Source organism: Protomyctophum parallelum (genome assembly GCF_964188405.1).
Source record: "Protomyctophum parallelum genome assembly, chromosome: 5".
Classification (NCBI taxonomy): domain Eukaryota; kingdom Metazoa; phylum Chordata; class Actinopteri; order Myctophiformes; family Myctophidae; genus Protomyctophum; species Protomyctophum parallelum.
The window spans coordinates 26027098-26041146 of record NC_139702.1 but is presented as its reverse complement, the minus strand read 5'-3'; the positions used below and the strand labels follow the sequence as shown (position 1 = coordinate 26041146).

Here is a 14049-nt window from a genome sequence, read left to right as displayed (position 1 = left end):
GCATTCAAAATTAATATATTATTCAAAGATTTGCACACATTTTTAGTGTACATACTGTAACTAAAATCTAAAATGACACAGATACTCTGTGTCAGTTCTGTTCAGTTCACAGGGGCTACTATAGTGAATATTGAACCAATGAAAAATATCAACAGGAGGCACTTGTGACTAAATGATAACTATATTGGATCCAGTGGGACACAGGTTCTCCTTTTTTATGCCATATATTATGCAGAAAGCAATGGATTTAGAAGGTTTCCACCCTACAGCCGCGAAATGCTAATGCCACTGTATAGGTTTGCCAGCAGTGACTTCTCTGAGTCAGCAGGCAAACAGCCAACAACCCCCCGCCCCGTCCTTAGACACGCACGCACGCACGCACGCACGCACACACAAAACAGTCACCAGAGAGTCTGTCTCTCTATCGTCACCATGGCTCTGTTCCCTTCCCTACTGTCAACTGTGGGATTCTGGGTAATGTCCCTAGCTGCTCGCTGAGTTGTTAAACCGAAAGAGAGAGAGAGAGAGAGAGAGAGAGAGAGAGAGAGAGAGAGAGAGAGAGAGCTGACACTGTCCTCTGACATTCATCGTGACATGGATGTTTTTCTTTATTTTTGGGCAGTTTACTGACCGAGGGAATATCATTCATTCCTCAATTTCTGTTAATCCTGTGTTGTCTCCGACACCTGAATCCCTATTATCCTAATAACACATTTTATTGAAAAATAAAAATGAAAAAAGAGACACAAAATGAAATGATCAAATCAAAGCCAACTAGAAAAAGTGCCCCTGCCTCGTGGGCACAGGTCTCCACCAGGGCAGGTCAGGTTGTGGCCTCCTGGTGGCGCTATAATAGGCCAGTGTGAAAATGGTGCCATTTGTTCTTATACGCCTTTGATGGCAATTGGATGATTTGAGGCATTTTGTTCCAAAAACGTGTCTTGCAAAAATCCACCTGTTGGTGGCGCTATAACAGGCCAATGTGAAAAGGCTGGGATATATTCCCCAGCCTAGTAGGAAAGAAGAAATGTTTTACAAAAGTCGGCCTCTGGTGGCGCTATAAGAGACCGTTCTGGAAAATGTGGGGCAGAGGTTCATCATTGGCATCCAGGGAGTGTGTGACTGTGTGTGTGTGTGTGTGTGCAAAGTTTGGTGGAGACAATAACAATAAATAAACATAGCTGAGCCTGAGCTGAGTGGGTAGAGAAGCCATCTTGGAATTGACTGGGCAGTGGGCACTGCACAATATAATCAAACATATTAACAGCTTTTGGTGGCATGACGTTAGTCGACGCAGTTACCATGTTTGTTTCACCATGCAGTAGTAGGGCTGCACAATATTGTCTACATTATAGAAAATGCATCGCAATATCAACATGCGCAACATACTGTACATATTGCAGGAGAGAAGTTGCTATTCCGGTTTTTATTACTTTGAACAATCCAGGTAGGAGAACAAACGTGTTTGTCACAGGTGTTGACAGATTTACCAATCAAGCGATGAACCTACAGGAAATAAATTATATTCTGTCCTATTCACTGGAAGAAGTTCTAAGGACTATCCTAAAAAAAGAAAATACAATTATATACGATTTTGCACAGATTTGAGTGTGTGTAGCCTGAGCCTCCCTTTAACCAGGTATAAATTATGTTTTTGTTTAGATTAGACCAAAAATGGTTTAACCCATTTTGGGGCGGGAACCCCTTTTGGTGTTTTGCTATGCTTTAGCAATTGAAAAATAGCAGATCTACAAGCTCATAGCGCACCACCGAGTGGCGCGCTACGAACTTGTAGGTCTGCTATTTTTGAAAAATCGTGAAAAATCTTTGAATATATATTCTTTGATTTTCAGTTTCAGTCTTTCTTTTTCCTTTCAATGTGTGCATACATTAAGCTATTCATTGGATGGGTTCTATTTTAGCAGGAAGCCTATTAAAAGGCAGAAAGATATTCAAACTCAATATGTATTAACTTATCATGAGTCATATCATCTTGCGATATTCCACACAGTTATGGCATATGGCATGTTTTCATAATATCGTGCCAACGTACCAAGTAGTATTTTAATTTTGGCATTATTGATGCGACCTCTATAGACTGGTCCCTAATGGCAACTCTTTTCTTTTCAACCCTTTGTCTCCCCAATTTATTCATTATGCAACTTCCTCACGCGTTCTTTCCTCAGAATGCAAGCCTAGGATGCCCCTCCCCCTCTTTGATTGTATAATTCTGTTTATGTCAATATACCAGTTCATGTAATATAGAGTGAATGCACTGACCGTAGTTGTTATGCTTTAATGTATTTCTTTTTTTTCCCCCTTTTGTGATATCTGTATTGTTGTTTTTATTTAAAATGTCTCTCTCTTTTTTTGTATATGTATATTATTCTGTGAGGACCCCAGGAAGAACAGCTGTTGCCAGGTGTAACTGCTAATGGGGATCCTAAATAAACTAAACTAAACTAAACTTGCTCTCATCAAAGCCATCTGAGCAGCCATCAACTGGGTGAAGTTCTTCCCCCCCCCCCCCCCCCCACACCCCCGTCATCATAGCCATCTGAGCAGCCATCAACTGGGTGAAGTTCTTCCCCCCCCCCCCCCCCCCCACACCCCCGTCATCATAGCCATCTGAGCAGCCATCAACTGGGTGAAGTTCTTCCCCCCCCCCACACCCCCGTCATCATAGCCATCTGAGCAGCCATCAACTGGGTGAAGTTCTTCCCCCCCCCCACACCCCCGTCATCATAGCCATCTGAGCAGCCATCAACTGGGTGAAGTTCTCCCCCCCCCCACACCCCCGTCTCAGCCAACCACAAGCCGAGTCCTCACTGACCCTCCTGGGGAAAACAACACCGGTCCGCTCCCCAGGGACCAGGAACGAAACCAGCAACAAAAAAAACATGACATGATATGAAGATAGCAATACAATAATCAATAGAAATAGAAGGAGCAAGTCAAACATAAATGACATTAGCGACAAAAAAAAACATGACATGATATGAAGATAGCAATACAATAATCAATAGAAATAGAAGGAGCAAGTCAAACATAAATGACATTAGCGACAGAAAGCAGTATGTATCCAGGATGGACCTTGAATGGTTTGAAGAACACAACTTCAAAACGACAACAATTGTCCAACGAGACACAGCGTGTGTGTGTGTGTGTGTGTGTGTGTGTGTGTGTGTGTGTGTGTGTGTTAGGCTCCTCCTACCTGTCGGCATCGGTGACCAGTGCCAGGCGACCGTAGTCCCACGCCACCTTCCGTAGGATGGAGAACACGAACAGAAGCACCTGCATGCACGCGCACACACACACACACACACACACACACACACACACACACACACACACACACACACACACACACACACACACACACACACACACACACACACACACACACACACACACACACACACACACACACACACACACACACGTGGAGAGACATGATTTTTTGGGGGGTACTGACTTTTAACTCCCGAGATGGTAGTGAAGTGACAATTTAAGACCTTTTTAATAGGCCTACCTGTGAAGTGAGGGGCGCTCTTATCATCATACATCACTATCAGCCAATGAAATCATCACATTCTGTGCTATGGACGTGTGTTGCACGCACGCATGCACACGCACCCTGGTGGGTCAATCCATTGTTCCTTTTAAACACAATGGATTATTCCATCAATTAGCCTCGTCCATCGACGATGGCAGCAGGACGTAACCTTCAAACCTAACAAAACGCAGCCTTCATGAAGCCACAGCCCAGTGATGGAGCATTGCTATTACTTAGGTACTTATCAATACTGCAATGTAGAAAAACTGTTAAGAGTAAAAGTCTGTTATTAAACATTTCCTCGCGTAAAAGTCAAGTATTGGCATGCTTGGCAATCGAGTTAATCGAGTGCTGGATTTAGAAACCCTAGTGCTTCTAGCAACATATTTTGGCTTAAAGACGGAGTGCCACAATGTTTGTATTTTTCCAGTTTCTCATGTGTCTATGAGGTGACAGTACTTCATTAGACACCCTGGAGTTGTTTTTATGTGCAATGGTTTATTAACTTTGTATTTAGGGTTTCTTCCTGGAGGCTGAACCCTTGACAGTCAAACGGGCCAATGAAATAGAGCGGCGCAGTCCCTCCCCCTTTCAGAACAACGAACAGCCCAGGAAATGAAATGCAATGCATTCTGACCATAGGATTTTCTTTAAGTATTTATTTAAAGACGGTTACGCCGCGGACAAAGCCAACTCGGATCGTGACAAATCATGACAATGAACACAATGTTTTGGGCCGATCAAATAATTTATAAGAAGAAAAACGAAACAAATAGTGTTGTCTCCTGCCTTTATTTTCTTCTTTCTAATGATTTGATCTGCCCAAAATATTGTGTTTATTGTCATGATTTGTCACGATCCGAGTTGGCTTTGTCCGCGGCGTAACCGTCTTTAAATAAATACTTAAAGAAAATCCTATGGTCAGAATGCATTGCATTTCATTTCCTGGGCCGTTCGTTGTTCTGAAAGGGGGAGGGACTGCGCCGCTCTATAAACAGTAATAATATAGTGACACCACACTATCAGCCCCTCCCCTAACCCCTCCCCCTTTATCATACAACTACAGCTGTGGGTGCGGCTTCAGTTCAGGTGGACCACCACCCATCACCACCCACCAGGAAAACCAGGCATACTTAATGAACTGGTGGGCGTGTCCACATAAAAACAACATTTTAACAAATACTGTACACTTTTTTGAAAAAACTATACCTCCTGATGATCATGTTTTAGGGTGGAAATCGTGGCACTCCATCTTTAATGCTTCAGTTTACAAATGTGTGTACGCTACACAGAGACTGCGCTGGGGGGGACTGTGCGACAACACTGGAATAATAATGGTATAGAGCGTCGAAGTCCCGCCCCCTTTCATGACGACGTGAGACCCAGAAGTGAATTTGCCGTTCATTTTCTCCATAGGCTTTTCAAAAAGTATTTATTTATAAACACGTTTACGCCGCAGACAAAGCCAACTCGAGTTGTGACAAATCATGACAACAAACACAACATTTTGGACCGAACAAATAATTACAAAACAACAAAAACAAAAGTGTTGTAACCTGCCGTTTTCTTCTTCTTTTCTAATTATTTGTTTGTCAAAACTCAAGTGGGCTTTGTACGAGGCTCAAAAGGTCTTTAAATGAATACTTTTTGAAATGTCTTGAGGAAAATGAACGGGGAATCATTTCCTGGGCTGCGACGCTCTGTATTGAGTATCGAAGTCTGATGTAATTTACACATCCGACTTGGGTCAACGTTTCCCCCCCCCCCCATTCTGAACACCGATAGATGTGTTTAATATCGGCGACATATCATTTAGTAGTAAATAAACAGTAGTAGTTGAGCAACAACTGACGGCGAGAAAACACTATAACATTGCCACCGCAATACTGTCTTTTTGCCAGAAAACAGACTGTATCAAATGGTCCGAGTGACTGACTATAGTAGGATACAGAGCCACCTCCCTGACAATATCGCCGGACCACAAGTCTTAAGATGTAAGTCTGTAAGAGATGACCGGATGTTATTTTCCATAGATAAATGACTTCCGTGACCCAGGGGATTGAACAAGTGACGTCAGGACTTCTGTACTCTATTGCAAGCGACTCGCAAACTCTTTAGCTCAAGACCCCCCCAAACTATTGAAAATAGCAGATCTACGAGCTCCACAACACGTCGCTTCGCAGCGCGTTGTGAGCTTGTAGGCAATTTTCACTACTTCTTAGACAATTTGGAATTTCATAGATTTATTTATTTCTTTAATTTGTAAGAAAACAAAAAAATAAAGAGACCCACAAATGGGTCCCAACTCCACTGTTTGGGAAACCTGTGCTCTATTGCATCTCTGGCAAAACCATGTCATTTCTCTGCCTCTTGGGCATGATGGCAAAAAAAGTAATCACATGAAACTCTGAAAATGCACCCCACAGACTCCGTTGGTGGTGGGCAGGCTTGTTGCGGCTATACTTTTTTTTTACCACTGCGCCACGCACGCCGTGAGCGCTGCCTATAAAGGCCTATTCATATAGTCTGGATTTTCGGTGGTGAGGTGACCCGACCACTTCAGTGATGCTTGCGGAACTCGACTTCGTCTCGTTCCCCTACCGCATCACTGTCGTGGCAATAATCACGTTAAACAACACCCTCTCGTGTAATATTGCTTAATTAAATACTTAAATACTATTCTTTGTCGTTACTCTGCACTTGGGTTCGACGACTGTCTACATCCATGACAGAAAGGAGGACTTACCAGACTGTCTACATCCATGACAGAAAGGAGGACTTACCAGGAAGCACATGAAGTCGAGCGCCAGCACGGTGGGCACTCCTCCGAAGGGCAGGCCCTGCAGCACCGTGCTGCGGATGCGGGCCGAGTAGCAGTAGTCCTTGGACTCATTGCCGGTGCAGTTGTTGCCCACACAGGACGGCCCGCCCACAAATATCACCATGGTTTATTAAAATCACCACCACCACCACCACGACACGCTTTGCCCTGCTCGCCAACGCTCAGCGCCTCATCCTTATAGCGTCCTGGAACAACCTGCAGGAGGAGGAGGAGGAGGAAGGGGACAACGGGAGGATCAGTCATGGTGGCGATATAAGGATGCGGATATATTGACCCATTCTGACCTGGGATCAGTTTCTAAAATTGTCTTCTAAATCCTGACGGTTTTCTGAAAAAGCTGTGTTTCTGTGTCAGTCGGTCTTCGATCTTTTTCAAAAATAGCAGACCTACAAGCTCATAGCGCGCCACTTGGTGGCGCTCTATGAGCTTGTAGATCTGTTATTTCTCAATAGCTAAAGCATGACATGATGCTAACACCAAAAGGGGTTCGAAATAAACGTCGAAATAAAATAAAAAAGTCTTCTAAATCCTGACAGTTTTTAAAAAAAACTTTCAAGTTTCTGTATCAGTGGTGATCAATATTTCATGTCGTCAAGGACCCCAAACATTTTATATAATTCTCCTCCGCCCCCCTATCCGAAAATATGTTCTTCCAGGGACCCTCCACAAGCAAAGATTTGAGTTCAAATGTAATAATATATATTCAAAGATTTGAGGCACATCTTCACGGTTTTTCAAAACTAGCAGACCTACAAGCTCGTAGCTTGTAGATCTACTATTTTTCAATAGCTAAAGCATGACATAATGCTAACACCAAAAGGGGTTCCCGTCCAAAGGGTTAATGGATTTTCTTTTATGGTAGAACTATAGAGAGAGAAACAATTATGATTATACGTACAGTATATGGATGGGCGATATGACATTTCGGACCGATATCCGATGTAATGAATTGCTGTCATGGCCGATAACCTACAATATATAAACCGATGTCTATATGATCTCATTCTGTATTAACATCAAAGCTGAAGGACCTTTCTATTCGCCGCTGGCTTGCTCATTTCCTGTGTGTCTGTCGATGAAGGATTGGGAAACCTTGACTAAATACAAGTATAACTCAGTCAGATTTGCGCGCATGCATGCACACACACACACACACACACACACGCACGCATGCACGTGCGCACGCACACGTCTGTCACCGCTGGTGTCACCAATGCTAATTATTGTAGTGACATTCATCAATCCTCTGATGACCAATTAACCTTCAACTCCTCAACCGTCTCAGACACACACACACACACACACACACACACACACAGTCGCTCACACACACACACACATTCGCACACACACACACACACACACACACACACACACACACACACACACACACGTGTTCCAAAGTTCAACGACAGAAAATGCAGTGACATCGTCAAGTACAATTTTATCGTTGACAGCTCTATAGTCAACAATTCTGACGTCATCCATCCACCAACCTTTTTACCTCTATGATGGTTTGTACGGTATTTGTACGTCTCTAAATGTTATGATGAAGTGAACATGGTGGACCCTATTGTAAACAAGTGTATAACGCTTTATGGTGTCGTCCACAGTTTTAACAGTTTTGTATCGAGTTGTGCTTGAAATGTACTGTACTTCTCCAATCGGTTATTAAATACTTCAATCAATAAATCAATAATGGTTTAGCCTGCTGCACCCCACATGTAGTTGGTATCACCCCATACACGGGAATGTGAGGACATTCTGACCTGAGATCAGATTCTAAAAAATGTCTTCTATACATCCTGACAGTTTTTCCATTCTGACCCGAGATCAGATTAAAAAAAATGTCTTCTATGTCAGTCGCTCTTTGATTTTTCCAAAAATAGCAGACCTACAAGCTCGTAGCGCGCCACTCTGTGGCGCGCTACGAGCTTGTAGATCTGCCGGTGAAACCAAGTCGACGAATAAAGCCTACGGCGTCGCAGCAAAACTCATATGATTGTACATTACACGACAGTTCCTAACCCTAGACGAGCATGAGCTGTATTTACAGTTGCACACATACTGTACAATGCAATACACTAAACCTGACTGTAATGGAACATCCTCCTGTCTGAACCAAAGCATTTCCCGTCTGACCTACGGCTTATAGACGATAGCCCCAGACAACATTCTTATACGTCAATGTTTTGGTCACAAACAGTGAACAGTGATTTTTTACTTAAGTAAAGGTATCAATACTGCAATGTAGAAATACTCTGTTACGAGCAAAAGGCTGGTATTCGATGTTTACTTGAGTAAAAGTACAAAAGTATTGGTAACAAAATGTACTTGACACATTTAGGCCTGACCTCGAAATAAATTTAAAAAAATCTTCTAAATCCTCCAGTTTTCTGAAATAAATATTTCCACGATTTTTCAAAAAGAGCAGACCTACAAGCTCGTAGCGCGCCACTCGGTGGCGCACTACGAGCTACCCAAAATGGGTTAAAGTTCCTAAAGTACAGAACATGTACTCGGTTACTTTCAACTGCGCTATACATAATGTATAACTCTTGATAGCTAGCTGTATTGACAGGAACACATTGGCAGCTATAGCCTAGGTCAGAGGTCTACTCTATAGGTCAAAAGTCACTCTAGACTCAAGTTTATTTCACCAAATTAACTACACACTGGATACACTGCATGGTGAACGCAGTTATTACAACCATAACTATGTACCAGTGTTGTTTTCGTCGACTAAAACTAAGACGAAAAATGTTCGTCGACTACCTTTTCCACTGAAGAAAACTAAATGGAAACTAAATTAAAACTATGCTATGGTGACTAAAACTAAGACTAAATATACTGACAATTTCGTCAACAAATAAAAACTAGACTAAAATGTTAGGAAGGTGGACAACAGATCCAGTATAAGTCATTTTACACTTGGTTGCATGCAAGTGTAAAATAAGTCATTATGACGGCAACAAGGCCCGCAAAAATACATTTTAGTCGACTAAATCGCCTGTAGATTTAGCCGACTAAAATCTTATGGCATTTAGTCGACTAAAACTAGACTAACACTAAAACATTCCAGGTGACTAAAATGTGACTAAGACTAAGTGAAAACTATTGAGGAGACTATGACTAAAACTCAAATAGAAATTTGCTGCCAAAAACAACACTGCTACGTACTTACTAACACTTTCCTCGACACACACAGACAAAAACTCTGCCACCATAATGTGGAATTCCCTGACATCACATCATCATCCAAAACATGATCCTTACAAAACTGGCCCGAAATCAGGAAACTGTGTGTGTGGAGAAAGATATTCCCATTGAAATGATAGGATCTCCACATACACACTTACTACATTTGTTGACTTACTTAATGTGTTAATATTTTATGCGCCGTTGATTAATTGAATGCCGGTACATATAGGACAAGAATGGAAACAAGCCTCACACAGGACATTTGTTTTTAATGTCATCCCTCACTTAGCTTAAAATGTTCTACTACGTATGCCTCTGTGCCGTTTACATTTCGTGACTAATAAAGCATTCAATCAATCAAAAAGATCTACAGGACAATTTGGTCCTCACAAGTATAGTAAATGCAAGAACACACACACGCACCCTGATCTTTCCCCCGTGAAGTACTTTTCACCCCATGTTTAGATTTTAGCGTTTAGCTATTCTATTCTTGTGCATCTGCTAGTTTTGAACATTTTTGAAGAATCTGGAGTGTCTGAGAAGCACCAACTGTCTGATTCAGAAGGCATTTGTAGAATCAAACTCAGGTTTTCAAGGGCTACATTCTCAAATGTCCCATTTGTACCATTGTTCAAATAAATGGCAAATGGTGCATTTATCCTAGTGCTTTTATCCATGGCGCTTTACATAGATTGTGCATTACATTCACCCACCAATGGCGGCGGAAACCATGCAAGGCACCTCGGGAGCAATTTGGGGTTCAGCATCTTGCCCAAGGACACTTCGACACTAACTCAGGGGGAGCCCACAGGGATCGAACTAGGAACCTTCAGTTTGCCGACCACTCTGGGTGCAGTACTTATAGTTTAGACAGTTTTTGGTTTAGACTAGTCATTGGTTAGACCAGTCATTAGTCCTATACAACTACAACCTATCTCAAACCCTCACCCTAAACCTATAACCTCCCACAGGGCAGCACACCTAAACCTAACCTTAACCCATGTCTAACCAATGACTAGTCTAAACTAAGTATGCACCCCGGCCACTCTACCCCTGAGCTCCTACCGACAGACAGACAGACAGACAGACAGACAGACAGACAGACAGACAGACAGACAGACAGACAATCGGAGTGAGTGCCGTTTGTCAACCAACCTTCAGTGGTTTAAATTACATTACATTACATTGACACAAATCAATAGCATTCTGGCCCAGGTGGTGGCGTAACCGTCTGGGCACCCGACTGGTAATCCAGTCGCAGTGTGCCGCGGGTTCGACTCCCGAGCCCGACACGGCCTTTACTGCATGTCTTCCCCCATCTCTCTCCCGTTTCCTGTCAGCCTACTGTCTGTCCCTTCAAAAACCAATAAAAGGCGTAAGCCGCAAAAAACATATCTAAAAAAAAAAAAAAAAAATCAATAGCATTCAGTATCATATCATGACTGAGCAGGAATTCACATCACAGATATCCTTGCGGTCTGAGCAGGTGCCCTTGTACAGTATCTATACACGTCTGCATATTATTCTATGCATGTACATTGTAATCCACGACCCAGGTTCCAGTGATCAAGCTATGTGTGTGTCACGTCATTAGCGGATTGCGGAATGTGCCGTCGCTTTGAAATGACAGCACACGTATAGTGCATTCCTGCATTCCGATCCTATGATGAGGCAATCCCCAACCCGACCTTGCATTTCACGAGTGTGACAGTCGGAAGCATATCAGAATTCAGCTTCGCTCTGACGGATGATTGGCTGCGGTATATAAGGCGGAGGAGGGGAGGGACTGACAGGCTGGACATATACGTCCTCTAAAAAAGCCATGCTTGGCAGAGGACCACAAAAGCAGCCGTGGTTTTAAAAGCCTTTTTTCCATCTAATGAAGTGCTTTGAGTTTTGGCTGCTGCTGGGATACGGTATACGACAGACAGACAGACAGACAGACAGACAGACAGACAGACAGACAGACAGACAGACAGACGCCGTCTGCCTAGAGATGTTTCAGGAGCACACACACATGCATTGATTACCACTACACCTATACTGCAGAGCTGCTACCTTTAAACACATCCTAAATCGGAGGTTTTGAGAAAGAAATGCTGCTACTGTATACAAAGTGACTGCAAAATAATCGCTGCCATTTGTTTCAAAAGAGCTTTTATATAACATGTATATAACAACACAATGTGACATAGCTCTGTTTACAAAATGCTGTACTCGATGCTGTATCAATTCAAAGGAGCTTTATCGGCATGAGAAAACAACATACGTTTACATTGTCAAAGCAAGTGTCACAATATAATAAAACAGTTGAAAATGGGGAAAGTAAATAGTAGCAATTGCAATTGTCACTTTTGGACAAATAGCAGCATTTCTTGTCAGGACTATTTAAATAGTATACAGAACAAGATCTGTTTAAAAGGTAGCAGCTTTGCTTACATACAGTGCAAGGTCCAGCGGTCTACTTGGTCACACCAGCATGCATTAAATAACCTCTTAAACCCCAGGGGGGGTAAATCCGCAACATCGGAGTTGGAACCGGAGACCAATTGGGTCTCCATTGACCCGCTGAGAGCTGTTCATGAGGTGGACAGCCGCCGGCGGGGGCAATGGGGCTCAAGAAGTTTTAACACAGGAGTGAGCCTAGATGCATATCAATTACCCATTGTCATGTGTGTGACCTTAGTGTAGGTGTTAAAACCCATTCTGACCTGAGATCAGATTCTAAAAACGTCTTCTACATCCTGACAGTTTTCCATTCTGACCTGGGATCACATTCTAAAAATGTCTTCTATGTCAGTCGCTCTTCGATTTTTCAAAAAATAACAGACCTACAAGCTCGTAGCTTGTAGATCTGCTATTTTTCAATAGCTAAAGCATGACATGACGTGATTCACCAATACGACACTGCTGGTACGAGCAGTTAATGTCTCAAGTCTTACAATTCCTTACAAGTACTTGTCAGGGGTCGCGGCTTGAAAAGTTAGCATGCCTTTCTGTGTGGAGTCCATGCAAGTCCTGTCTGTGTGTGTGTGTGTGTGTGTGTGTGTGTGTGTGTGTGTGTGTGTGTGTGTGGCCTCTCGCACCAGTAGGGGCTGTCACTCACCATCATGACATTTCAGTAGACTGTCATACATATATAAGTTGCCATTGATGATTTGTAAACAAACATTGCATCATTACTGAACAGCCCATATATATATACTTAAAGGACCACTTCAACCATTTCCAATCTGTCGTCAGCTTATAGTGAGTATTATTGAGGACCACTCCTGTCTACTCTGTATGTTGTCTCAGAGGAGGGCTATGTGGACACTTCAGAAACCATAACCCTTCTTCTATCTCGGATTTGAACCCTGCTCTCCTCTAATTTTAGATCCGCGTCAAACCAAAAACAGGATGGCGTCAAAGGTCATGTCTCACCTAGACACAGGATCTAAATGTCTCAGTAGAAGAGGCATGGAGAGACTAAATATAATAAGTTATGTCGCATTGACATACTCTACCATATAGGAGTAGGACAAGATGACATTTTATTCATTCATAAAAAGTTACATAGTGCCTCTTTTCACCCAGTGTCAATTATCTAATCCTGGGCGCTACACTTCCTCTGCCAACCTGGGGGGGGGGGGGGGGGGACTGACCTCATGCTTCCTTCTATGCATGAGGAGTCCAAGCTGCTTCTTTTCACCTGACAGGGGGGAGTTTCCTCGGTTGGACGTAGCGCGTGGAAGGCACACGTTATTCCGACCAGTTCCTTTCCCCTCCATCAGGCACCCCGGCTGGTCAGGGGGAGGCAGTATAGAGACCAGGATTACTGCATGTTTTTTGTGAGGGTACCTACCCTATAGGGGACACGGGGAGAACATGCAAACTCCACACAGAAAGGCCCTTTCGCCAACCCCGCCTCGGGTATATGGGCACTGATGACACGGAGGAGAGAACACGCCCCCCATAGCACCCACATGGTCCCCAGCGGGAATCGAACCCAGGACCTTCTACCTGTGAGGCGACAGCACTACCGACTGTGCCACCGTGCCCCTGCATAGTGCCTCATTAACCACATAAACCCTATTATTAGTGAAAACAGAGCAGTTGCAGTTGTCCCCCAGGGCGAGCGCGGCACAGTTTTTGGCTGCTCAGTTGCTGTTCCGGATGGGTCAAGTGCAGAGGACACTTCTTCTACCCAGAGGGAAATCGTAAATAAATATGTTACTGTTGTGCAAGAAACCTAATGTCAATTATTTTAACTTTGTGTTATTTTTCCGTAAATTAATTCCCTACTTGATCATACTACAGCGTCATACAAAAAGTATAAAAAAGGCAGATTTTCAAGTTCGAAACTTGTTCAAGACTAGTTTACTTATCTATCCCCACACAGTCCCGATAACGGCTCTGATCAACTGTGTGTTAATGTGCTTACACTAGCGGCCACAGAGGCTACAAGTTA

The 14049-nt window shown here is 43.2% G+C and overlaps 1 protein-coding gene across 1 annotated transcript in view; it reads right to left on the bottom strand.

Moving 5' to 3' along the window:
* Nucleotides 1–14049, bottom strand: part of LOC310858286 (CSC1-like protein 2) — a gene marked incomplete at its 3' end in the record, with an annotated part of 73063 nt that overhangs the window by 41859 nt on the left and 17155 nt on the right. The window contains exons 2-3 of the mRNA XM_083764392.1: nt 6340–6593; nt 3215–3294 (exon numbers count right to left, since the gene is read on the bottom strand). Coding sequence (XP_083620518.1) covers nt 3215–3294; nt 6340–6501 — 242 coding nt within the window. The 5' untranslated portion in view covers nt 6502–6593. The remainder of the gene's footprint in view (nt 1–3214; nt 3295–6339; nt 6594–14049) is intronic.